The sequence below is a fragment of the Phlebotomus argentipes genome, unplaced genomic scaffold (assembly GCF_947086385.1).
Source record: "Phlebotomus argentipes unplaced genomic scaffold, Phlebotomus argentipes genome assembly contig_32, whole genome shotgun sequence".
Classification (NCBI taxonomy): Eukaryota; Metazoa; Arthropoda; class Insecta; order Diptera; family Psychodidae; genus Phlebotomus; species Phlebotomus argentipes.
Window position 1 is genome coordinate 1,577,485 of NW_026776187.1, and position 25,541 is coordinate 1,603,025.

General features: G+C 44.5%; 8 protein-coding genes across 11 annotated transcripts in view; 4 read left to right on the forward strand and 4 right to left on the reverse strand.

Moving 5' to 3' along the window:
* Positions 1 to 212: 212 nt before the first annotated feature.
* LOC132264331 (protein phtf) lies at positions 213 to 8,303 on the forward strand. Of its 4 annotated transcripts, none has more exons than XM_059764485.1 (4): positions 213 to 467; positions 2,465 to 2,521; positions 2,635 to 4,531; positions 7,736 to 8,303. In XM_059764485.1, exons 2-4 carry the CDS (start codon positions 2,496 to 2,498, stop codon positions 8,219 to 8,221), a joined length of 2,409 nt encoding a protein of 802 aa, XP_059620468.1. In that variant the 5' UTR covers positions 213 to 467; positions 2,465 to 2,495; the 3' UTR covers positions 8,222 to 8,303. The 4 variants fall into 4 exon arrangements, with proteins under 4 accessions (XP_059620468.1, XP_059620470.1, XP_059620469.1 ...); XM_059764487.1 differs by lacking the exon at positions 213 to 467 and adding an exon at positions 1,303 to 1,526 and having other exon boundaries at positions 2,389 to 2,521; XM_059764486.1 differs by lacking the exon at positions 213 to 467 and adding an exon at positions 1,303 to 1,526.
* Positions 4,607 to 7,795, forward strand: LOC132264330 (protein smoothened). Its single transcript, XM_059764484.1, has 2 exons — positions 4,607 to 4,730; positions 4,800 to 7,795. Exons 1-2 carry the CDS (start codon positions 4,708 to 4,710, stop codon positions 7,540 to 7,542), a joined length of 2,766 nt encoding a protein of 921 aa, XP_059620467.1. The 5' UTR covers positions 4,607 to 4,707; the 3' UTR covers positions 7,543 to 7,795.
* A 5-nt stretch (positions 8,304 to 8,308) lies between the features above and the next one.
* On the reverse strand, positions 8,309 to 9,619 carry LOC132264336 (probable deoxyhypusine synthase). The gene is made up of 2 exons (XM_059764493.1): positions 9,343 to 9,619; positions 8,309 to 9,284 (listed from the first exon to the last, which is right to left on the reverse strand). The coding sequence occupies exons 1-2, from the start codon at positions 9,535 to 9,537 to the stop codon at positions 8,385 to 8,387; spliced, it is 1,095 nt and encodes a 364-aa protein (XP_059620476.1). The 5' UTR covers positions 9,538 to 9,619; the 3' UTR covers positions 8,309 to 8,384.
* An 8-nt stretch (positions 9,620 to 9,627) lies between these two features.
* LOC132264334 (UDP-glucose 6-dehydrogenase) lies at positions 9,628 to 12,182 on the forward strand. The gene is made up of 4 exons (XM_059764490.1): positions 9,628 to 10,115; positions 10,178 to 10,384; positions 10,844 to 11,947; positions 12,006 to 12,182. The coding sequence occupies exons 2-4, from the start codon at positions 10,226 to 10,228 to the stop codon at positions 12,180 to 12,182; spliced, it is 1,440 nt and encodes a 479-aa protein (XP_059620473.1). The 5' UTR covers positions 9,628 to 10,115; positions 10,178 to 10,225.
* Positions 12,183 to 12,188: 6 nt separating this feature from the next.
* Positions 12,189 to 13,666, forward strand: LOC132264335 (WD repeat-containing protein 89). Its single transcript, XM_059764491.1, has 3 exons — positions 12,189 to 12,612; positions 12,675 to 13,453; positions 13,516 to 13,666. Exons 1-3 carry the CDS (start codon positions 12,351 to 12,353, stop codon positions 13,642 to 13,644), a joined length of 1,170 nt encoding a protein of 389 aa, XP_059620474.1. The 5' UTR covers positions 12,189 to 12,350; the 3' UTR covers positions 13,645 to 13,666.
* Positions 13,667 to 13,668: 2 nt separating this feature from the next.
* Positions 13,669 to 16,118, reverse strand: LOC132264333 (uncharacterized). The gene is made up of 3 exons (XM_059764489.1): positions 14,882 to 16,118; positions 14,319 to 14,821; positions 13,669 to 14,259 (listed from the first exon to the last, which is right to left on the reverse strand). The coding sequence occupies exons 1-3, from the start codon at positions 16,071 to 16,073 to the stop codon at positions 13,669 to 13,671; spliced, it is 2,286 nt and encodes a 761-aa protein (XP_059620472.1). The 5' UTR covers positions 16,074 to 16,118.
* A 168-nt stretch (positions 16,119 to 16,286) lies between these two features.
* LOC132263995 (peptidyl-prolyl cis-trans isomerase FKBP8) lies at positions 16,287 to 18,102 on the reverse strand. The gene is made up of 4 exons (XM_059764035.1): positions 18,010 to 18,102; positions 17,408 to 17,849; positions 17,268 to 17,350; positions 16,287 to 17,125 (listed from the first exon to the last, which is right to left on the reverse strand). Exons 2-4 carry the CDS (start codon positions 17,828 to 17,830, stop codon positions 16,525 to 16,527), a joined length of 1,107 nt encoding a protein of 368 aa, XP_059620018.1. The 5' UTR covers positions 17,831 to 17,849; positions 18,010 to 18,102; the 3' UTR covers positions 16,287 to 16,524.
* A 207-nt stretch (positions 18,103 to 18,309) lies between these two features.
* LOC132264103 (division abnormally delayed protein) overlaps positions 18,310 to 25,541 on the reverse strand; it is a 72,029-nt gene continuing 64,797 nt past the window's right edge. The window contains exons 6-9 of the mRNA XM_059764179.1: positions 23,995 to 24,173; positions 22,185 to 22,395; positions 20,163 to 20,304; positions 18,310 to 20,091 (exon numbers count right to left, since the gene is read on the reverse strand). Coding sequence (XP_059620162.1) covers positions 19,928 to 20,091; positions 20,163 to 20,304; positions 22,185 to 22,395; positions 23,995 to 24,173 — 696 coding nt within the window. The 3' untranslated portion in view covers positions 18,310 to 19,927. The remainder of the gene's footprint in view (positions 20,092 to 20,162; positions 20,305 to 22,184; positions 22,396 to 23,994; positions 24,174 to 25,541) is intronic.

The following is a 25,541-nucleotide window of genomic DNA, read 5'->3' on the forward strand; positions in this document are numbered from 1 at the left end:
ACTGTATTTTCACGAATTTTCGCTATAATTGCGATTTCATAGTGACAAAATAAGTGTTATACGACGGTTGTGATGGGTTTCCAACACCTGACGGGTTCACTTAGAGTACGCGAGAGGGTGCGTCAGGCGGACAAAAGTGTCAGTCGATAAATTGCCGCGGAGGAGGAAATTCACGTTTTGCGAGGAAAATCGCAAAAGTCAGGCACAAACAACAAGAAATTCTCGTGGAAATTTGTGTTGCTGGTGCTCGTGTATCCGCAGTATCAATCCAGAGTGATTAAACAGTGAAAATCGTGCGAGAACTAACGAGAAACCGTGCAAATATTGTGCAGAAAAGTGTAACCAGGAAAAACCATTTGATGCAAGGATTTTCCTTAGTTTCTTCGTGAATTTCCACGTTTTTCTCACTCTTTGAATGTCTCTCGAGAGGCTCCAGCCTGAATGCATCGTCTTTTTGAGCGGGATAAGTAAGAAAGTTTAGAGTTTTCTCGAAGAAAGTCATATTTTTGTGGAAGAGCTCCTTTGGGGTGGGATAAACAGAGAGAAAATGTAGTGGAAAATGCTTTGCATTGACTGTAGCAGACCTTCTCAGACCACTCAGCTGTTTTTCACCTTCAATTTCACACAGTTAGTGAACTCAAAGCTGCGAACAATGACTCTTTCCCTGGAAAACGAAACCATGAAGATTGTTTGCTGCGAAAAGTAAATGTACTGAGTAAAATAATGAAAAATCCTTGGCCGGAAATTGATTTTGATGCCCCAGACAGGTGCTTCTGAAGAATATTCTCTGTAGAATCTGAAAATTAAAAATATTTCTAATTTTCTTGTTCTATTCATCTTCCTGTATTTCTACGCAAACCGATAAGATTTTGCAATTTAATGACGTCACGAATGCTTGGCGATTAAACAATTTAATATGAATTTTAAAGGGAATTATGCAAAATATAACAGTGATTAGCTTAGCAAAATTACTAAGCAATGTTGATTTGCTAGAAGACCAGTAATTTTCAGAAAGACTGTAAAATAGGTACATGCTTTTTCCACCCGGTGATAACTTTCTTGTGTGAATAATTTATATCTCCTTGACCTTTTCACTTTATTTCATAGCAACTTGCCCAAAAATTGAGTTAATTAGAAGACTAAGAAGCTTACGAGACGACGAGAGATTTTACTAATTGCACGACAGTGAGCTGTAGGTGGCAAATTTTCATTGATTTCCCTCCCCAGTGGTGATTGAAGCCTAATTTAGGCGGATTTTGCGCAATATCGCGCCGGAATCCCTTGCGGTGGGAGATGCAGATACTGGCAGGACCTTGAATTCTGCTCGCAGGCTCCGGCACAGAAGCTTCCACGTCCTCGTGCTGAAGCCACGTTTTGACTCGCGATAAAGAATTTCAGTGAATTGTTTGGCCTGCAGAAGTGGTCTTAAAATAGCGTGAGGAATTTACGAGAGCGTTCCCCAGATTACATCGAGTGGCTTTTTTTCTGTTTTTGTGCGATTCTGTCGTCACACAGAAGAGTCTCAGGTTGGCAATTCCACGGGTGGAAAATTTCTCAGCCTTGACCGTGACCTTCCTCAAGTCAGGAAAAGAGCATTTTCACACTCACCGTCGTTCTCTGGCTTTTCCGAAAACTTTTCTCTCTGCGTAAAAAGTGCTGAAGTGTATAGACTTATTGATCATCTTTATCAATTGGGGGCAAACAAACTGATATGAGAGAGTCTATATTAGATAGGATTTCGCAATCAAGTCGTGCATCTCAGTTGCTGAATTTCTAAAGTGAAAATAGCAGTGAAAGTTTTTTGGCAGAATGACCTCGAAATTCTCAGCCACGCTTTCGGGAGCGTGATTTTATAATGAAATACATGAGTTGTTTGTTGAGGAGTTGCGAAATATTGTTAAAATATTTGTTCTAATATAATTGAATTTAGTGACCTTCTTTGACGTCATGCTCCACTTGATGAGAGCAAAACGGATATAATGTGGATATTTAGGAGATGTAATGATGTGGTCTATTAGTGAACCTTTGAGCAATTTTTTTGTTTTTAAATATTTGTTAAGGAAGCTAGAAATGAATAAATTGGCCATATTTATTCACGTCTTTGATTCTTTGTCGTCACATGTTTATTCCAAACAAAACAACCGATGCAAATTGCTACTTTTTAGAGCAGTTATGTGCGAATGACTCGGCTTCTGTGACATTAAAAAAAAAGCTCCCACAGTAGGTGGATCGTCCGATAATGATAAGACAGAAAGTGATTTCATCCTGAAAAGACGTCAGAGAATATTTTTGCGTTGTCTTCTGGCACGAAAATACATTTATTGCGAAATTCCTACATGATTTTCTCTCTTATCAGGCTTTTTGTGAGGTTGTTGATTATCTTATCAGTTCATTGAGAGTACAGACCTAAATGTGGTTTCTCTTCTCTGTCTCTCCGCCGTGATCGAACGTTCATTGGGAGCAGATAAAGCTAATCAGCGTGTCGATATTGGAGAATGAGATTACATCAAATAGTCGCTTGGTGAGTGTTTTTCCGTGTTATAACTGAAATTGAAGAGTGACATGCACAGGCAATGTTGATTCTTTGATCCTCTGTAAGTCTCACACTAACAAATATCTCTGCATGGATTGCAGGTATCAGAAAAAGATCGGGACGTATGATAAGCAGCAATGGGAGAAGACAGTGGAGCAGCGCATCCTCAATGGCTTCATCCAGGTACCGTTGAAGAACACCAAAGTCAAGACGGAACTCATCGATGTGGATCTGGTGCGGGGTTCGTCCTTTCCCAAAGCGAAGCCCAAGCAGAGTCTGCTTACGGTGTTCCGTCTGGCCATTCTGAGGCTCATCTTCCTGCCGCTTTACGCCAAGTGGTGGGTGGAGCAGACGTCACCGCGCGTCTTCGCCTTCCTGCTGGGCCTGTACGTCCTGCAGATGTTCACCTGGGCTGTGTTCAGCTTCCATGTGAACAATAAGGAGCATTCTGGCTCGGAACACATTGTGCACACATCCGAATTGGTGATCACGATGGCCCTCAGTCTCATGCTGAGTGTTATTCACTCGCAGATCGTGGCCACGGCGTCCAGCAGTGGCTCCGCGGAGAAGCGGAAGCGCCTGCTGCACCCCAAGCGGAAAGTGCGAGATCGTGTGCGACGGAAGAAGAAGGTGGTTCGACTGCGTCCGTCAGGAGTGACTGAGGAGGCGTTGAAAACGAGTCTCAACTGTGTGTCATCGATAGAGACGGCCGGGAGTTCGCTGAGGAAGAGGAACGTGAACTGGGACTCGCCGATTAAGAGCCAAGTTGTGCTGCCCGTGGAGGGATCTGAGGACAATGAAGAGGCTTCGAAGGTGGCTGATGTGTTCACGGACGCGTGCGAGAGTGTGGCCAGTCCGGAAGATGTGGGAGTTGTGGAGAATGCTAGTCGTGGTCAAACTGGGGAGGACGATGGCTTTGAGAGCTTCAATGGGAAGAGTTCGAGTGGAGAGGACAATTCTCCAACCTCTTCACCAGGGATTCCGACGAAGGAGGCGCCCAACTTCAGGAATTCATGGGTGAAGGAAGTGTTGGAGAGAGTGCGGAAGAATTCCGACAGCGACACTGACACCGTGAAGGGCATTTCATCACGGAGGAACTCCGTGAGTTTGCATCTGAATCTCAAGAAGCCAGTGTCATCGGAGTCAGAAATTGACTTCTGGGGCAAGGGCGCTGGTAAGAAATTGCCATACCCTGGGCAGTCGAAGAAGAAGCAAGACAGCAGTGACACGGATGAGGATGGGGAGGACGACGGAGAGACTGCCTCGACGCCGGGCACGTGCTCCAATCTCACATTCAACGAATTGACCACCTCAGCCACGGAATGGATTGGTGTGACAACCAACAGCGAGGAGTGCAGCTACAGTTCGGAGATTGACCATTCAGACTCTCAGAATGAGTATTCTGAGACATTGGAGTGCGACTTCACGCCCTCAGTGATCCTGAATCCAACATGTGGTGCCAATGACAGGATCAGCTGCACTGTGTGGGACAGACGAGATGCCAAGAAGGCCGAGATGTCAGTTCTGGACATCTCCTCAGCCATCATTGAGCGAGTGGAAGCCATGCCCGAGACTTGCGACTACGTATACATCGGCGTAGTGTTCAGCATCGCTTTGTCTCTGATTCCTGCCGTCTGTCGCATCTGCGAGGCCACAATCGATTCCAGCAATTCCACCGAAGTGAATTTCCTGGATGTGCCAGTACTGCTGATGGAGACCAGTTCGGAATCTCTGGCGCTACTCAGGCTCGCCTTCGGAGAGTCTCAGTGGGAGAAGACAGTGCTGATTGTGAACTTTGTGCAGCGCATCTGCCTTACGTACCTCTTCTTCTTTCTCCTGGCCGTCGCCGAGAGGACATTCAAGCAGAGATTTCTGTATGCGAAACTCTTTTCGCATCTCACGAGTTCGCGCAGGGCGAGGAAGTCGGAACTGCCCCACTTCCGGCTCAACAAAGTGAGGAACATCAAGACATGGCTCAGCGTTCGGTCGTACTTGAAAGTGAGTATTTTGGCGCGAAACAGCCCCCCTCCATGACACACAGCGCGCTCTGTGGGAAAGTGATCGAACGCGGAAACCGTGCTGGGTGGTCCTGTCAGCCCGCAGAAGCGGCATAGTTTCTTACGATGTTTTTCTTTATTTTTTCCTAATTTGTGAACTTTGTGAGTTTCTCTATCATGATTTCTTATTGTTTTATGAGGTGAGTTATTGATCATCTAAGGATTTGGTGTGTTTTGACATGATTTGACTTCCTTGTTGTTCATTTCAGGATCACCTTTGTTTTCCTTTTCTTGGAATGCACCTACGCCAATTACCAAGCACAACAGGGAGCCTCCCTCAGCAATGGTGGTGGATTTCTGCCGGATGGGCCACTGGTTGAGAGCATCAATGGCACGGTCAACTTCCGAATCCACCGCAGGCGCGGGAAGGATGAGAAGACGTGGTTTGAGGGCTGGGAGATGAAGCACTTGTACTGCGGAAGGCAGTCCAAATGCGAGAGATTGAAGGAGACAAAGTGCCTGGGCGCTAGATTGCCCTACAACTTCACGAGCTTGGACTTGTCAGACAGCTACAGTCAGGAGTACACGCTGGACCGACTGCAGAGTTATCAGGCGCTGAAGTACGTCCCAAAGTGTTGGGCAGTCATTCAGCCTTTCCTCTGTTCTGTCTTTCTGCCCAAGTGTGAGACCATCCGAGGCCAAGATTATGTTTACTTGCCAAGTCTTGAGATGTGTAGAATGACTGTGGAACCGTGTCGAGCGCTGTACAACACGAGTTACTTCCCGGACTTCCTCAAATGCAACGAATCAGTTTATCCGTCCAAGTGTAACAATGACGTCCGGGAGATTAAGTACAATGTCACTGGACAGTGCCTTAAACCTCTGATTCCTGCTGATACATCAGCCAACTACTTCGGGAATATTGACGGATGTGGACTGGAGTGCAAGGATCCGCTGTACACAGATGATGAGCACAAGCAAATCCACAAATTTATAGCATATGGAGCGAGCATTTGCCTGGTGGCGAATCTCTTTGCTATTGTCACTTTTATAATTGACTGGAAGAACGTCAAGTATCCAGCCCTGACCATCTTTTACATGAACATCTCCTACATGATGACGTGCTTCGGATGGCTCGCTCAGTTCACCCTGAGTGGCTGGGAGGAGATAGTTTGCCGGAAGGATGGTACTTTGAGGCACTCAGAACCAAGCACTGGTGAAAATCTCTCCTGCATCGTTGTCTTTGTGCTTATTTACTACTTCCTGATAGCTTCGATGGTGTGGTTTGTGATCTACTTGTATGGCTGGCACATGACTTTCAAGGCGATTGGGCAAATCCACGAGAATATCGACAAGAAGAGCTCGTACTTCCACCTGATCGCCTGGTCACTGCCTCTAGTTCTCACCATAACGATAATGGCACTGAGTGAAGTGGATGGAAACAGCGTGGTGGGAATTTGCTTCGTGGGATACGTGAATCATCATATGAGAGCGCTTCTCATTGGCCCTATCCTGGCTGTTCTGATCATTGGGGTATATTTCGTGAGTGGCGGAATGCTGGTGCTCGTGAAGCTGAAACTTGAGTCAACGGAGGAGATCATCTCAGCCAGAGCTGGCAAGAAGATAAGGGAATTTATCGTGAGGATGGGACTTTGTATGCTCTTCACGATGATTATCATTCTGGCCACAATTGCGTGCCATATTTATGAGTTTAGAAACTCAGGAGAGTGGATTGCGAGTCTCAGGAACTTCATCATGTGTAAAATAACAACTTCTCACCATGAGGATTACCTGAGGAACTGCAAAATGGAGTCCAGGCCGAGTGTGGCGATTCTCCAGATTCATCTCCTCTGTCTCTTCGCGGCGGGGCTCATGATGTCCTCCTGGGTGTGGACTTGTCCGACAGTGAAGATTTGGAAGCGATATTTGAACAGGAAGCTTGGCCATGAGGTGGACGAGCCGATGCGAGTGCAGAAGCATAAAGTGATAGCGCAGACATTCGCCAAGAAGAAGGTGCTGGACGAGGAGGGACGTTGCAGCATTAGCTTCAGGAACACGCACACTGATCCTGTGGGATTGAATTTCAATTTGAACTCAGGAAGTCAGGATTTCAGCACAACATGGGCGCGTTATTTGCCGCATTTTGTGAATCGAAGAGGAGCTTATTTCGAATCGGTGACTTCGTCGAGCCACGAGCCGAGGAGGAGTTCAAGGGACTCGGAGATCAGCTTCCATGTTCGCCATGTGTCTGTGGAATCGAGGAGGAACTCGGAAGATTCGCAGGTGGCGGTGAAGATTGCTGAGATGAAGACAAAGGTGGCCAGCAGAAGTCGTGGGAAGAAGTCGAAGAAGATGAGGAAGCAGGAGTACGCAGCGACTAAGACAAGCAAGGGATACAAAACTAAGAGAAGGAGTGCTTCTGCAGGATTGAATTCCAATGACTTCAGTTCTCTCTTGAGCAATGAGAGAGTTTTGCTGCCGGTGCTGCACAATCAAAAGATTCCTTATGACGAGGAAAACGCTTCCACGGCGTCTTTCCACATGAAGGACTCTCAAATAGACATGATTTTGAAGGCAGTTGGCGGCCAAGACAACACTAGTGATGATGAGAGCAACGATTTTACCATGCACGACAACAGTGCAAACATGAAGGAATACAACACATCGGATGATGAGCAAATGGCCGTGAAACACAACGATGAGGACGATTTGTGCGACATTCAGGGCAGTATTAGAGGCGATCGGAAGAAGGATGGGAAGACGTATTCCTTCTCATCACCAGATTCTGAGACGTCTACTTCGTATATGCGAGGAAATAGCAATTCCCGCAATAGCAAGAGAAGCTGCGACGTGGGAATTCAAGCTAACGCTCATGAGATCACGACTCAGTTGAATTTGGCCGAAAGTGGGGACAAGGAGAATCCCACGAATGGCAAGAAGTGGCCAATGGAGAAGGACTCAGTACTGAGCCAGACTGATAAACTTAAACTCTTACTTTTACCATCCAAATAATCTCTTTTTTCGAGTTCATTTTGCATAGGATTAGAATTTACCGAATACTCTTGTACTGAAATGTATTATAATACAAATAAATAGATTTTTTATCAATCTGAATTTAGTGAAAATAACTGGAGAAAATACAGTCAAAATCATCTCGGTAAAGTTTGTCTTCTAATTGATAATGAAACTCTTCTTGTCTCTTCAGCGCCGCGGACCTCAGAGATCTGTTGACGTGATCGTGTCGGCTGCATTCATTCTCACGCTCCTCCTGTTGGCCTTCCTGAGCGTGGAGTGGCTCAAGGATTCACCTCATCTGCACACGCAGTACAACATCGAGGCGCTGGTGTGGAGCAGTGCTCTGGGCACATACTTGCTGCGCTTCATGACGCTGGGCACGAAGATCAATCGCAAGTACAGGAGCATCTCGGTGCTCATCACGGAGCAGATAAATCTGTATCTGCAGATTGAGCAGAAGCCGAACAAAAAGGAGGAACTGATGGTGGCGAACAGCGTGCTGAAGCTGGCCGCGGATTTGCTCAAGGAACTCGAATCGCCTTTTAAGATCTCTGGCCTCAGTGCCAATCCGCTGCTCTACACCACTGTGAAAGTAGTCATCCTGTCGGCGCTTTCTGGTGTTCTCAGTGAAATTCTGGGATTCAAGCTGAAGCTCCACAAGATCAAGATAAAGTAGGCTTCGCAAGTCTCCATATCAGCCGCATAGTGACGAAGTTTCTATGAAATTTTCAATGTTATATTTTTGAAAAGTGCATTTCCCTAGAAAAATATATTATTTAATTGAAAAGAAGGTCTTTAGAGACTTGAATATGCTATAATTGGCCTAATTATCGGTCATTTCATTGTGTCTGAGTAGTCATTGGGATGTCTACAGTCTTGGCAAATGTTTCTGCCACCAGCAGCGGGAAAACAAGGGTCGCGTCCGAGTAGATCTTTACAGGAGTGGCTTCCTTGCGGATTTTTCCCCAAGATATTGCTTCATCTGGCCTCGCTCCCGAATCACTGCCATCGAATTCTGATCCAGAATTGATAAAGACCGCATAATCAGCTCCATTTCTCATTAGATTAGCATTGCAAATGTGGTGTTTCACCACTCCTCCGCCCAGGATGATCATCCCAGAAGACACAGACTTCACGGCGATGGTATTGAGGCGTCTCAGATCGCTCACAATATCCACCACGAGTCCAGGATTCTTATAAGAGTGAAAGTACATCATGTCTCCCAGGCTGCCGTCTGTCAGGGCAGGACTAAAGACGGGAATGTGGTTCTTAGCCGCCCAGTAGTAGATTGAGGATTGATCGTTGATTCGCTCTCCGAGTCGCTGAATTACTTTTGACGGTGTCCACAGCATTCCATCGCGCTTCTGATCCTCCACCATCTCATCTAGCAGTGGTGTGACCCAGTTTTCGAAGCGGCAGTAATTTTCATTCGGCACTAAGAGATTTCCAATCCTGTTCATGCCCTTCTCTCTCAAGTGACGACCGCTGAGTTCGAAGGATCCCAGATATGTTGGAGCCAGACACTTTATGAAGTCTTCTTCGACACCTCCGGCTGTTGTCACCAGACAATCCACGAGATTGTGCTGCACTAAAAATCTGATGGTCTCTCGCAATCCCGAAGACACCATATTCGACGTGTAACCCAGGAAAATGGTACAATTCTGCTTCCTTGCTATGAATTCATCGTCCTCATGTAGATCTCGATGCTCCTCCATCAAGGGACAACTTCTACGCTCTAACTACAATAGAACACATTGAAATCAGATACTAGATAAGTGGATCCTTGCTTTCTCATACCATCTTCCGCACTTCCTCTACAGCTTTCCCGAAATTCGTGGCCTGAAATCCTGTCTGAGTGTAACTCTTCAAAATCTCTGCGTAATTCACCCCATGCTGTGTCCAATCATATCCCTTCACTGTAGGTGTATCTTGCGGAAGCTCCTCACTTCCAAGCAACACAGCTTCTTGTGCTATCGACGGAATATCTGTCATTTTCCAACTATTTTCACACGAGAATTTCCACAAAGCCACGGAATGTAAACAAAGAGGCGAGGTTATGACTCCGCCGGGTGTTTTGCTGGCTTGCCAGTGACCTGTGGTGGGGGAAGTGGCCCAGCTTTAGCTGCTTTATTTCCTGTGTTTTTATTGGGTTATCTGGCGATTTCCTCGCTGGAAAAGTAATAAAAGTGCCAGTGGATCACCTGAGAATGTGAGATAGTGCTGAAATGAGAGTAGAAGGCGTGATAAACGGTGGAATTGATGGAAAATAGTGGGTGTGCAGTTGAAAAAAATTGATGCAAGGTGGCGATACCTGCTGCTCTTGAGTCTCTTCTTGGGTGGGAAAGCCAAGTGTTTTCTGGAGAATCTTCAGTATTTCCTGCCACGAGCAAGTGCATTGTTTTATTTGTGACCAGACATTCCCATCACATCCACCGAAGCAGTATATACTAAGAGAAAAGTAGGAAACTCATCAAAAAGTGCCATTTATTTTAGAATTTGAAATTTACTGCAAAGACTCCCGGAAGGAAGTAAACAAGGAGAGCTTTCCTGGACGAAAATTGACTCACTTGGTGAGATGATGATGAGTAAGACACTGGATACAGTTAAATAATTCAATTTGTTTTTCTTTCAGCAATAGAATTGCATTTTGTGAAGAAGAACGTGCAAGGACCGACTCAGAATGGTTATTTCGAAGGTGTGCTGCATCGGGGCGGGTTACGTGGGGGGCCCCACGTGCAGTGTGATGGCTCTTAAGTGTCCAGACATCCAGGTGACCGTGGTGGATCGCAGTGCTTCACGCATTGCCCAGTGGAATTCGGACAAGTTGCCAATTTACGAGGTGAGAATTATACCTTGAGAGCATCTCTAGCCTTCGTGGCGACAAAAAAAATAACCGCTGATGCCACCATGGCATTCGCGCGTCGTTTTTCTATTAGTATGTTGACCCAACAGAAGATGAGGGAGAAAGAGAAAAAGAAGAAAAAACATCCATGAAACACACCAACATTTCGTGAATTCTTATGAGATCATTTCTTAGCTGAAATCGGTCATTCTGATGTGTTTCACTTTATCCGGTCTTATCGGGGCACATTTCCGACAAATTTCCCAACAATGCTTGGCAGTGTGTAGATAAATGAGCCGTGTGGGGAGACAATTGGGATTTATCATGACACACGAGTTCGTTGTACAAATAGTACGTCAATCATTCATGCAATTCAGATTAATTACCTTTTGATGAGTGCCATTGAAATTACGCCAAAGATATTTCCATGGAATTGACGGTCTCGCTTTTTTCCAGCCCGGCCTCGATGCTGTGGTGAAGAAGTGCCGCGGGCGGAATCTCTTCTTCTCCACGGACATGGAACCGGCAATCCGCGACGCGGATCTCATCTTCATCTCCGTCAATACGCCCACGAAGACATCTGGCAGGGGCAAAGGACGCGCCGCGGACTTGAAGTTCGTGGAGAATTGCGCTCGGATGATCGCCGAGATATCGCAGAGTAACAAGATCGTGGTGGAGAAGAGCACGGTGCCCGTGAAGGCGGCCGAGAGTATTATGCAGATTCTGAGGGCGAATCAGAAGCCGGGCGTGAAGTATGATATTCTGTCGAATCCGGAGTTCCTGGCCGAGGGAACGGCGGTGAGGGATTTGCTGGAGCCTGATAGGGTGTTGATCGGCGGAGAGGAGACACCGGATGGACAGAAGGCCATCGAGGCGCTGTGCTGGATCTATGAACACTGGATCCCCAAGGAGCACATCCTCACGACCAACACGTGGAGCTCTGAGTTGTCCAAGTTGGCGGCGAACGCTTTCCTGGCGCAGCGAATCTCTAGCATCAACAGCCTGTCGGCAGTGTGCGAAGCCACGGGCGCGGACGTGAGTGAAGTGGCGAGGGCAGTGGGTCTGGATTCGCGCATCGGTGCGAAGTTTCTGCAGGCGTCCGTGGGCTTTGGCGGCAGTTGCTTCCAGAAGGACATTCTGAATCTTGTGTACATCTGCGAAGGACTGAATCTGCCCGAAGTGGCGGCTTATTGGCAGCAGGTGATTGATATGAACGAGTTCCAGAAGTCCCGGTTCACACAGAAGATCATTGAGAGTCTGTTCAATACCGTGGCGGAGAAGAGGATCGCCATTCTGGGATTCGCCTTCAAGAAGGACACGGGAGACACTCGCGAAACGCCTGCTATTGCGGTGTGCAAGCAACTCTTGGATGAAGGAGCGCAGCTGAATGTGTACGATCCGAAGGTGGAACCGCACCAGATTATTCTGGATCTCACACAGCCGAAGGTGACGGACAGTCCTGAAGCTGTCCAGGAGGCGGTGAAGATCCATGCCGATCCGTACGCTGCTGTTCATGGAACACATGCGATAGTGATCATCACAGAATGGGATGAATTCATTGTAAGTATATGACAAATGAATTTGATGACCACTAATTGTGATCTGTTTTGGCTGGCAGGACTTGGACTACAATCGCATCTACCAGTCAATGATGAAACCGGCGTATATTTTCGATGGTCGGAAGATCGTTGATCACGAGAGGCTGCAGAAGATCGGCTTCCATGTGCAGACGATCGGCAAGAAAACGCAGCCTGGTGGAAGACAGAGGTTCTACGGGAGCAATCCTCAATTGTAGCGAGGGGAAGCGCAATAATTTTCCCTATTCCCAGCATTTTATCGCAATACTGCCCAGCAAAAGCAAAAAGCATGTCGTTAATCATTGATTCAATAAACGAACACGAGATGGTGCGGAAGCTGCTGTTTGTCATAGCCTAACTTTGTGTGCTTGTCGCTGCGAGGGAAAATGTTGGAAAAGCTGGATTTAGAGGAAATCCGGGGCGCTGTCGAGGATGAGGGCGTGCCAGATGGTGACAGTGTATCACAAGAGAAAGTGGAGAAGGCATTTGGTCAGAAATTCTACTTGAAAACCGAAGAAGCAGTGTCCCTTCAGAAGAGCTATGTTCTCCACATGCACAAGTCCGGGAGATCCCTCGTGGCAGGTCTTTCAGGGCCTCAAGTTCAGTTATATAACATCGGTGAGAGTTCCCTGACAACAATACACACACGTAAGTAACGAAAAAACATGGATTGGAGACTGGATTTTAAGGAGTTTTGAGATCATTTTCAGGTGACTTCGATAGTAGTGAAGGAGGAATTTGTGGTGTTCGCTTCCTGAATAAGAATTCCAATGTCTTCCTTTCGGGACAGACGGCAGGAAGCATTGTTCTGCATGATAAGAGGGAGAAGAAGTCCGTTGCCACTCTGGAAGACACAACTAATGGTTCCCGGAAGCCCTTCACGACTTTTGACGTGAATTCCAACGACCGGGTGATTTGTGTGGGAACTGAGCAGATCTTGCATGATGTTTTTCTGCTGTTCTTTGACGTGAGGCAGAGACAGTTACTCGGCGGGTACTGGGAAAGTCACGAGGATGACGTGACGAGCATTCAATTCCACCCAAGCGATCCCGACATCCTGGCTTCGGGCAGCACTGATGGACTGATCAATGTCTTCAAGATCTCAGCGGCAAGTGAGAGTGACGCGCTGGATTACAGCCTGAATACTGAGAAGACAGTGCAAAGGATTAACTGGCACAAGCAGGAGAAGGGGAGCTTGCTGTCCAGCATCATGGATTCACACGACTTTCATGTCTATACAGAAGACAGCGATCTCTTGTCCAGCTTCTCGCGAGAAGACATTACAGAACGCATGTTAAGAAAGTCTGCAAGGGATTGTTCGACGATTGGCAGTCACAACTCTGCCGATGGAATGTTTTTGATGACGGGATCAAATTTCCAAAACGGGGAGTGCTTGAGAATCCTCAAATATCGTGAGAAAGAGCTTCATCCTCATGCCAACTTTATCGGAAATCATCAAATTATCCGCTCCTACATTCATGACGAGGCTGTAAGTTTCGCAAGCATGCTGAATTTGCTATAATAGTACTGATTTTCTGTATTTTTTTTCAGGAGGATATTTATATCACTGGAGGCGAGAATGGGATAATTTCATTATGGACGCATCAGCAGCCGACGATTGAGGAGAAATCCAAAGCTGTTGATCGACGAAAATCCCATCAAACTGTAAAGCCATATTAAAATGGGGTAAAATACACGTTTATCTCACGAGTTTGTAATTTTCCTCAATGAAGACACAATCTCTTGAACAATTGAGGCACAGTTGGGAGGAAGGGAATGTCCAGCAGGGAAATTCTCTCTGAAGTCATTAACACTTTGTAGGATTTTTCTCAGTTTTACTTCGTTTTCCGACCCGAAATCAGCCTTGAATCTCTTATTTGGGGGTGATTTTGAAGGCTCAGGTTCCTGAAGGCCAACAGCCTCTTCGGTGAGTTTGGCTAGGAGTTGGAAGGCGTCTGAGGACTTCTTGTAGCATCTCAGGATAGTCCAGTAAGTGTCAATGTCATTTTCTGAGATGATTTTCAGACAGCTAATAATTTCAATGTGAATTTCTGCTGGCCAGTTGTCTTTTGATGAGATTTTCACGATGATTCCCAAGATTTTTTGATTGTCCTCCGTACTCAGGAAAGCACTGATGTTCCTGAATATTTCCAGAAGAGGATTCACAATCCATGAGATGATATTCCGGGTCTTCTTCATCTTATTCCCAATAAATTCCCACACTTCCATAAACTTCTTCTTGAATTCTTCCTCTGGTGAGAACGTTGTTCTTCCCAGGATTCGCAAGATAAGAATCTGCAAGGAAAAAATCTTTGTAGTGAAAAGCTTATATTGTAGATTAAATTACTACTCACCATGTCTTCCACACTCTTCACCGTGAAATTCTTCCCCAGGAAGTCACTTATCAGCTTTTCTACTTCATCTATCAACTTCTTAACCAGGAAGTTTTTCTTCTCAGCGTTGGGAATTCTGTCCAATCCCAAAATACTCCACAAAAGGAAGTTTTTTTGGGGATTATTGAGACTCACGACTCTGTGTTGGCTTTCGGTGGACAAACAGTCGAAGGAATTTCTTAGAAGATCCTCTAGAAGCACTGGTTGGGTAATTATGGAGACTCTTTCCAGGCTATTCTTCCACACCACGAAGGTTTCGAAACGGACACTCTCGCGAGATGCGTTCTGGATGTTGCGATGGATTTTCAGGCAAGTGAGATTGCCGAAAAAAGAAGGATTCTTCAAAGTTCTTCCGAGGAATTTCACCCAGACGTTTTTATACTTCTCTTGCTTGGTCAAAACTACAAATAAATTCCTTGTAAGATCTTTGAAAATGTCCGGAAAATCCAAGAATGTCGAATAACCTGGAAAAAGGAGATTTTTATGAGAGAATTTGGAAAAAAAAACGTTTAAAAGTTACTCACAACTTGGAATCATGCTGAGGATCTTATCAACCAATGCTTCTTTAGTTTCCACCTGATTCTCCTGACCAATAACTCTGAGCACCTCCGTGGAAATGACGAAGAAGGCGTAAATCTCCGAATCGTGCGAGTATTTCGTGTTCACCAGACATTCAATAAACTGTTCATTCCTCTGCAGAATCCTAATATTGCTCATGTAAGGATCCGTGATCATCTTGTGGATGTCCTCGGCAGTTTGCGACTTCTTCAGGAACCGCACAGATTGCAAGTAGAAGAGATTCTCCAGAATCATGTCGCAGTGCGGCAGGAAATTCCCTGGGAAGAGTTCCAAGAGTTTCGTGATGATGGACTGATAGAATTTCGTGATCTTCAGAACAGTCAATTGCTCCGTTTGCACGGCTTCCCGAATTGTCTCGCGGATTTGTCGGCAGATGAATTTAATAGGCGCCTGAAGGCATTGCTTGAAGTTATCGGACACCTTCTTCAGCTCTTCATTGTTCTTAGCGATGATCTTGTGTGTATTCTTCCAAGTGCTGCCCCAGAGAAAGGGATTGATCGACTGGCTAACTTCACCCATCAGGAACAATATTCCCAGGACTTCAATGAGAAAATCCCTCTCCTCCGAGGAGCAGTCCACGAAGAAGCTAATCTCTGTGCTGGAGAGCTTTTCCAGGAGGAAAAGATGCAGTCGTGTGGATTTGTCTATTAGATCTTGTGTCAGCTGATTCTTCTGGGGATTATTTTTGCTGGAAAACATGAATACTTCCGTCAAAATTGTCAGGACATTCAGATAAACGTCCCTCAGCTTCAAGTGATGCTTTGTCCAGTGGAACTTCTCAGCAAAGAACGTTACTGTGGTCAACAGCGTGTCAATAATGGTGATTATTTTGTCCAGGACATTGAGTAAATTCGCCTTCAAGGTTCGTGAGACAAACACTCGAAAGCCCGGAAGGCATGCCTGGATGAGACTCACGGCCTGAGTCAGGAGCACTTTGTCAGCGAAATCTTGTGTGCTGAGCAAAAAGTTGATCACTTCCACACTCTTATCAGTAGAGTCCTCAGATCCCTCCTTGGATCCCTCCGAGACAACATAGGATTTGCAAATCTCCAACGCGGAAGTCACGGACATTCTCCGAAGACGATCCTGATCCACAAAAGACCAGAGATTCTTGACGTCACGCGCCTGAGAACTCATATTTGTGTCTAGAAACTGAGAAACAGAGAAATTAGAGTAATCTGTAGCACCGAGAACCGCACTTAAAGCGCGTTGATTCTTCACTGACGCGGACGCGGCGCACGGCATGCGCCACCAGGCGTGTGAATTTGGAACTGAGTGGAGAGTCAAAAGTGAATAAAATCGTTGAAAATATCTCAGGAAATAAATGATAATCGCGGAAATTGCAAATAATTCCATCAGAATATTTATTTTAAATATATTTACATTTCCTCTACCATCATCTAAATGCACTCTGCATTGTGGAATGGAGAAAAGAGTGACGAAAGATATAGTAAAATAATAAAACAACGCACCTAAGTCACTTTCAGTGATTCCGGAGAAGCTCTTCAGCCAGTTTGAGTAACAAAACGGTGTCCGGACAGATAGAGAAAGTAAAAAATAAGGTTCTGGAGATTCCCGGGTGAGCGCATTAGAAGTACTTGTATCTGTACATTGCCACCCCGGCGACTCCCACCAGCACTGTGCCCAAGAGGAGGCCCCACGGCCGCCAGTTGGCCACCGTGCACGTGCTCTTCCGCTTGTCCTTCTGCTCCAGCTTCTGCGCATGTCCCAGCATCTTTTGGTACAGATCCTTCTCGTTGCGCACTTCGCGCGTGCGCTTCAGGATCAACTTGCCCAATTCCGTCTGGAAGGACTTGTTCTCCGGATCGAGTGTCGCCGCACGCTGGAAGATGGCAATGGCTCCGTTCGTGTCGCCCTGCGCCTCGAGGATTTTCCCCTTTCGGTACAGCGCCTTCACGTTGTCCGGCTGCACGCGCAGGACATTCTCAATGGACTTGAGAGCTGTGTCGTAGGCCTGAATCTTCGTTTGAGCCGCTGCCAGGTTGTTGAACACGAAGATCCGCAACTCCAGCAATTCCTGCAGTTGTTGAGTTGTGAAAGACTCCAGACTGGTCTCAGGGGCGCCCTCGGTGTCGTCCAAGTACTCAAGGGCGCGTCGATACAGTTGGATAGCGATGTTGTACTCAGTTCGGTTAAACCAAAAGTTCCCACGTTCTCTCTTGCGAGTCCTGAGAAGAGTAAGGAATGTCAAGAATTTAGGCTTTTTCACTCTTTAATCAGTTTTCCCCGAATAAAGCTCCGAATTATTCATCTCTAATTGCCCAAGACTGTGAATTATTGAACCATTCGACCCACTTTCCAGGCGCTTACCCGATTTTCTTGCGATTCTCGAATGTCTTGGTCTGGGATTCGTCTTCAGGCTCACTTGTGAGGAGTTCCACTGTGTAGATGATCTGCGAAAACAGCCAAATATGAGTTTATGCAATATGCAAATGAGTCTATTGGGCTACCTTTGAGTCTGGTGGGATGTTTCTTGAGGGATCCTTCTCGTTTTTCAGTCCCATGGATCCATAAGCGAAGCGTGGACTCACCACGACTTCTGCCTTCTCGCCAGGATACATGAGGGCTAGTGTCATGTCCAGACCCTGACAAACCTCATGCTCACCCACGTTGATCAGGAAGTCTTCCTCTTTCTCCACCAGTGTTCCGTCCTCCAGCCGGCCCTCGAATACGATTCTGCACACATCCCCAGTCAGTGGCTTCTGCTCTTCGCGGCCCTTCACCAGAATCCTCTTGGTCAGTTGCCCATTGCCGAGAATGTCCATCACATCATCTTCCTTCTCCTCCGCTTTCTCGGGCATCTTGTCCAGCTCCGCCGCTGTGCTGGTGAGGTCCTCGAACGAGCTGTTGCTACTCGACTTGTCCTGGTCCATCCTCTCTGCGCAAAAGAACCTACAAATTCCAGAAAACACCGTGGAAACATCATTGTTCCAGAAAATTCCGGAAGGGTTAGTTTTTCCCTCTCACAATGATTTGCATAATTTCTCCACATTCGTACATCGCTATTGTGCTGGAGTGGAGTCAGGAAGAGTATCCTGATATTGATACTTACGGAAAACTCAAAAGAATGGGAAGAAATCTCGAGCTCTTGGCCAAAGAAGAGTGACTTGGAATTTGGCAGCGCACTAAAGTTTCAACAAAATATGACAGTGGATCATTTTTGATTATGCCGTTAGTGCACTGTAAATGCGTGAGCGTCATAATTTTTTGCAGTGTGTTGATCACTTTAATTTTCACCAGCGCCCTCTGCAAATAGATGGCCGAAATTAATTGAGAACGAAACTCAATAAAGCATTATAAGCTCTTTCAGACTGTCTCTGAGGAAAATCTCCAAGGAAAGAACATTGAAAAATTGTTTAGTGGTTTTCATCAATCTCTATTTGAAAATCATAAATTGTGTGACATTTATAAATGTCTCCATGCATACTTTATTGTACAAATTGTGGTTTTAGAGAAGCGAAAGTTGTTTAGCTCATTTTTAAAATCAGTGTTTACGGTATTTTTTTTTCCTCAATTTCTGTACTTTCAACAAAAATATAATAATATATAGTATTTACAGTTTATATGGCTTCGATTTTTTCCTCCTCCTTCACTACAATAAAAACTCCTGCAAGCCCACGTGACTGCAGATTTCAATTTTCACGATGGGCATCTCTGCTTGAATGCTTTTCTCTCCTCTCATAACAAACTTATAGTGCATTTGTATACGACTTTATCAACAATTTTTCCATCTTCTTGACTTTTCTCAACAATTTCCAGAATCTCCCTTCTCTCTCTCTCTCTCTTGGTACATTTTTCCCTATCGAAATAAATGCAATTTAAAGAATTTTCTCCATTCACAAAAAAAATGATTACACAGAAAATTGATAAAATGATATATAATTTGTATCTGATTTTCTTGTAAAATTACAACTTAAATAGAAATACTTTCTATACACACTAATATTCTTCACCTCTTTCTCCATTTTTTTTTCTTAGATTTTCCCTATTTTTTCTCATCATCTTTAGGTTTAAAAATTAGTTTTATCTCAATCACAGTTTTATTAATCAACCAATCGCAATCATTCACTAAGGAGGGCGATCAAATGACGACGTTAAATGACAAAATGGGGCGGTATTTGTGTTTTTTTTTTTACTTTAAAATAAATTAATCAACATGTATAGTATTGCAATTTGGACAAATTTGGAATTTTTCTGCAAAATTTTTTGCCCACTCTTTAGACCATTTTTCTATGACCACTCAATTATTTTGCGCATTCACACTTTCTTAGCAGTTTCCTTTAGGCATTCTCCATCTTCGTCGCATTCGCAAAAGGACTATTTTTCTCCACCTGCTTTCCACGGATTTGTGTCCTATTTACACTTAATAAATTATTTATTTTTTATTACATTTATAAGATATCTTCTGTTTCTTGAATATTTCCTATATGTATAAATGTAACACGATATTTTTTTTCTCCAATGATCTTGTGTTCTCCTGCATCCCATTTTCTTGCACAATTAAATATATATGATTGGCCAAAAAACTTTCATTTATATCTTCCTCTCCAGTTTCAATTACAACTGTCTTCTTGTGACACAAAAAAAAACTTTGAAACGCCCTGCAATTTGCTGGGAAACTATTTAAAAAATTGGGACTTTGAGTACAAAGCATAATTTTTGCAATTTGTTTAGTTCCTAAAATAAAAAAAAATACAATAGAAACGGAGTATATACAGTAAGAATTAGTAAATAAAATAGACACAAATTATTGCTCTCCAACAAAATAGTGTGGCATTTTGGGACTTCCTCCACTTTCATCGCCATCCGCAAAGTAGAAACAAGATTCACATCGAAAGAACAGTCAGATTAGGATTATCATGTGTGTCCATCCGAGGATCTCCTCCGGGGCGATCGTGACTGGGGAGGGATCGTCAATTGGGGAGATGGATTGCTTCGCAAGAGACTCGCCACGGTGTCCAGGAGGACCTTCAGTGACTGCTGGCCAGCATGCTCGCGATGCTGATGAGCGCCACCACGAGAAGACGCGACAGCGGTGCACCCTTTGCGGCTCCGCCGTGGCCAGGAGGCGCCACGCCGCCGGGATGCATAGCTGGTGATCGTGTGGTGTCGAATGGAACCGATCCGGCGCGTCCTGGAGCAAAAACAGGCGAATATTTCAATCAGACGAGACTCAAAGATGCTGAAGAGAAGCAGAAAACTCACCATAAATGCCTCCGTCACCCGATCCTGACGCTTCCACGCCATCCAGATCAGTGTCATCGATGTTGTCAGAACTCCAGGCGGAGCCTTCTGCCATGTCCGACTGCATCTTGTCCGAATCCACGTGGTTAGAATGCTGACTTATCTGAAAATCAAATGAGCATAAATTACTCAGTCCGTCGAAATAATCATACTAAAGTTGGCGTGCTCTGTGTGCATGATATCAGTTTGATTTGCATGCACATTATTTAATCGATGATCAGAAATCACGTAAAAGTAGCGCAGAATGAAAAATAAAAAATTATATTAAATTCTACTAATGGCGAAAATATCATTTTAGCGATTTTAACCCATTTAGAGCAAAGTCGTCGAAAAAGGACGTTCCAGACAAAAAATGTTTTAGCAGCAAAAAGTGGAAATCCATAACACTGTGCAACACTTTTCTGCCCTTTTTTTGAGGTGTGGATTTTCTGATTCCTTGAGTCATCAGCTTTTCAACGGTACCTTCCTTTTTTCTCTAGACCCTCAAGTTTTCCTTTTAGAGCCTATTTTCCATTTTCCACTATTTTCACCCACTTTGCCGCACTTATGTGCTCATATCTCGCCCAATTTTCCACGGATTTTCCTCAAATTAGGCTCAAATGATAGCTATTGAAATTACCTACTACTTTGTAGAACATTGTGAGTATTTTAGATCACTCCTTGTTGGTCAAAAATGATCTTTTGTGAACCACTAGGTAAAAAATTCACCGGGTTTTTTACCACTTTTTTCTAAATATCTCCGAAACGAAGAAACTTTTATGTTGGATTATTTTTCCTATGTGTAGAGCACTTCAGGGGATGCATTTCCCCCATACATGCCGAAGTGATATTTCTTTTCTATCTGCTGGAAAAACGAGGTTTTCCCTCGACAAGTTTTGCTTTTTTATGCTACGCGCACCCGCTAAAAAATTGAAAGAAGGTACATTTTGCTGTCTACGCACTCATTTAGATGATGATAATGCTTAGATGTTAAAACAAAAGAGAAAAAAGGCCAATATCTCGACTTTTTAGCTATTTTAGGTATTTTTTTGGTCTTAATGACAACAACTCCATAAAAAACACAAAAAATTCACGTAAAATAGCTAAAAAGTCGAGATATTGGCCTTTTTTCTCTTTTGTTTTAACATCTAAGCATTATCATCATCTAAATGAGTGCGTAGACAGCAAAATGTACCTTCTTTCAATTTTTTAGCGGGTGCGCGTAGCATAAAAAAGCAAAACTTGTCGAGGGAAAACCTCGTTTTTCCGGCAGATAGAGAAGAGATATCACTTCGGCATGTATGGAGGAAATGCATCCCCTGAAGTGCTCTACACATAGGAAAAATAATCCAACATAAAAGTTTCTTCGTTTCGGAGATATTTAGAAAAAAGTGGTAAAAAACCCGGTGAATTTTTTACCTAGTGGTTCACAAAAGATCATTTTTGACCAACAAGGAGTGATCTAAAATACTCACAATGTTCTACAAAGTAGTAGGTAATTTCAATAGCTATCATTTGAGCCTAATTTGAGGAAAATCCGTGGAAAATTGGGCGAGATATGAGCACATAAGTGCGGCAAAGTGGGTGAAAATAGTGGAAAATGGAAAATAGGCTCTAAAAGGAAAACTTGAGGGTCTAGAGAAAAAAGGAAGGTACCGTTGAAAAGCTGATGACTCAAGGAATCAGAAAATCCACACCTCAAAAAAAGGGCAGAAAAAAGTGTCATTTTTGTTGCCTAGTGTAATGTATGGCAAAATATGGAATGATTCTGCTACTGGAATTATTTATTGGCCAGATTATCAATAAATCACATCACAGAAATATACGCTCAATGTGAGATCTTGACACTTTATCTCTCCGAATTCTTTCTCTGTCCCGGAATCGCCCTTGCAATCGAAAGAATGTCTTCGCCCATATTGCCATAAATTGCAAATGTGCTAAGCATGTTCGTATCGAGTTCCATAAATTAGTCACTCCATTGCGAGAAAATTGATCTGTTCTTACCGCATTCGCCACAGTTTGTCGCAGGTTGATTAATTTGTCGACTAATTCGTTTATTTTGGTATTGGCACGGTAGGGATTCTCCAGCGGCACCTCGGGATTGTACTTCTGCGAGTTGGCGCCCGTGGGCATCACTCCGTGGCTGTACTCGCCGATCCTGTCCCCGGTCCAGCAGCCCTTGTCCTCCCGCTCGTACTCCTCGTCATCGCAAATGCTGCAAAGCGGAGGGGAGAGAGTGTCTTAGTTCAGACAAACGATGACGCAGTGAAAAGAAAAGGCTCAAGAACAATTTTTCAGACTTGACACTTTTCCCTCCTGTCACTTTCCCACCAAAATTTCTCCGACTGTTTTTTTTTTGCCAAAGGACAAGAGTTAAGAATATGGTTTAGATTGGATTTCTATAGATCAGCATAATAAATTGTTTACGGCGGCAATTTTTATTGTGACATTTATCAAATGTTTCGCCCCTTTTTGCCTTCAGAATTTCAACTCTGGTCCACGCAATTCTATCTAATCTAATACTTGTCAGCTCTGCCGTAATTAAATGAGACAGAAGGAAAAAAAGGACAGCAAAAGGGAGCAGTGAAGAGCAATTTAATTAATTGCCCTATTGTGACACGGTGAAAATTTATAAGACACTTTTCTGAGCGACACACAAAGAGGGAAGAGCAAATCAGCGCCGTGAAGGAGTAAACAGCGCAATCCTCAATTGATGACATTCTCCATCAATTGCGAGATGTGGCGCAATTGATACAGACTCTTAATGACTTCCTTCCCTGCACTTCACTCTGTCCACACACACCAATTCTCAGCATAATTTATCACAATTGAACGCGTGATTCTCCACTCAATGCATCCCAATCTGCACAAATTGCACCGCCATTCACGCTCGGGCACGTGTCCAGTCTCTTCTGCATCCTGACCACCCACTGACCTCCAGGGAAGGTCGCCACTCACTCCCGCTCTGGGTCAATTGAGTCATCTCTCCCCGGGTGCGGAGCCCCTCCGGGGCACGTGCCGCTGCGCACTTTCTCACCGGCAGCCGCACTGGCGACAGCCGTGAAATCATTAACGAGAGAGACTTTACGATGTCAAGACTTTTTTCCTCACTATCTCATGCCATCGCAGAATAATTTGCACCTCCAGGGTGAAGGTGAGCTCCAGAACAGCTCTGCTGATGTGCTAAGAGGCACCGGCACTTGGGAAAATTGGGGGACATCCAATTGCTTCGCATGTTACCTTCGTGCCAGGAAGGAAATTGCAAATGTTAACAGATTATTTGGAAAACTTTCAGGCTTCACAGTTCAAGTTCAGATTAAGCACAGAAAAAGTATTGTTGTGAAATTGATAAGGACACACTTTAAGTATGTGGAAAGCGAAATAGTTCTTGCCAGTGAAATCTAGCAGGATTAAAAGTTAGAGCAAAAATCTCAGATTTCCCTTTTGTGATAGCAACATAACTTAAATGTCTGTTTGGTAAATTAACTTACGACTCAATCTGTTTGGGGAAAAGAAAATGAAAATGCCAATTCTTTTGCACAGAATCCTATTTTTCTGTATATCTTTGCAGAATTGATAAAACCACCAACTAAATTGCGCACATTTTATGCTTTGATTGCCTATTCCCGAATTTACCGAGACAAAATAGCGAAACAAACTTTCCCATTGCGAAAAAAGCTCTGAGGCTTCAGCTAAAGTTCTCTCAGCCACTTTGCAAGTCTTCCCAATAGTTGTGGTGGTGTGGGAAAATTGGAATGATTCGTCGTGGGGAAAAGTTTTGGCTAAAGTCAGCAAGTTATGGAGAAGCACTCACCTCGTGACAATCTTGGAATAGAAGTCCTTGGATTTGTCTATGGTGGAGAGGAAACGAAGCATGTCCGGGTCCAGTGGTGACATCCATTTCTGTGGCATTCCGGTGAGTTGCATCCGCTTCTCCACGATCGTTGTCTTCTCAGTTGGCAGCAGAGTTGGTGCTCCGCATGCTTTTTTCACCTGCAAGCACACATAAAGCGAATTCATGTAGTGTCTTATGCATTTTTTCTTCATGTGCTTCAAGGAGAACAAAAGTGCTAAAACTGTCACCGGCGAGGATTGGGGGAAGAGTGCGCAAACATTCGAGCTCCTGCTGCCATCAAAGGGACTCGTGTGATGCCTTCAGAGAGACATCATTTTACGGGGCGCCAATAAATACTGCACTCAAAAGAATTCCACTGTCTTCTCTTCACACAACATCAATGCATTCCACCCTATTCATTCCGACTTCTCTCGTTCCTCCTCTTCGCAAGCCTCATTATTTGGTCTTGATTCTCTTCCAGACCCGGGAAGCCAGACATTTCATCAAACACCCGCCCGAAAGGCCAGGACACTCTGGCAGAGGAGAATAAAATCACAGAAATTGTGTGGCCCGCAACAAAAAACAAGACCAACATAGACATTTATGACTCCAACTGAACATAAAAATAATAAACGACTTCATACGAGAGATTCTCTCAATGAAAGAATCCCCTTCAATTCCGCCCGAGACAGGTATTCAAACGAGGTGTGTCTCCTGCAGATTGTAACCTCCGTAGGTTGGTCTCTTTCTCACAGCGCAGCGCCATCCTCATCCACGCAATTTATGCAGACAAATTACCAACAATTGCCAATAAAATTGCATTCTAATCTGGACAGTTTAGTCATTTTCACGCAATCGCGAGAATGGGGCTATAAATAATTGAATCCATCTCGCAGTGCCAATGCAGACTTGCCTTTAAAGAAGACGCTCTCTTTTCACGGTGAATAATTAATAGGTCCTCGCGAAAAGTCCTCAATTTCTCTGACTAAAAGAATTAGGATGTCTGATGAGAAAGAACACTCAAGACATTGTATTATTAATCTTCTCATCCCCTTTTGAAATTGTCTTTTTGAACTGCTCGAAGGTTCCACCTTCAGTGTTAAAGCCGAGGCGTTTTTTTGCCCACTTCGGCCACTCAAGTCAAACATTCTTGCTCAAAGAGGCACCACTCACAACCTTGTTCGAGGCAAGAATCAATAGAGGCGCACCGACAAGGTGAAAATCACCCTCAATGGTCGTTGCGCGGCTGCTGAAAAAATACAGAGGATTTTCATCTCATTGGATTCATTAATCAAATCAGAATGTGTTGTGCTCAGAGAGCCAGAAATTCCTTGTTGTTTGCGTCAAAGTCTGTGTTTCCGACAAAAGTTTTCCCACCGCCGCATTGTTTTTTCACTCTCTCACATCTGAACACCACCCAAATTGCGTCAAAGATGCCTCGCTTCTGGCGAATTTTGTGCTGAAATTCAACTAAAGTTTCCCCAACAGCCAGTCGAGCGGAAAGCTAGAATGATTCAGCTTTAATC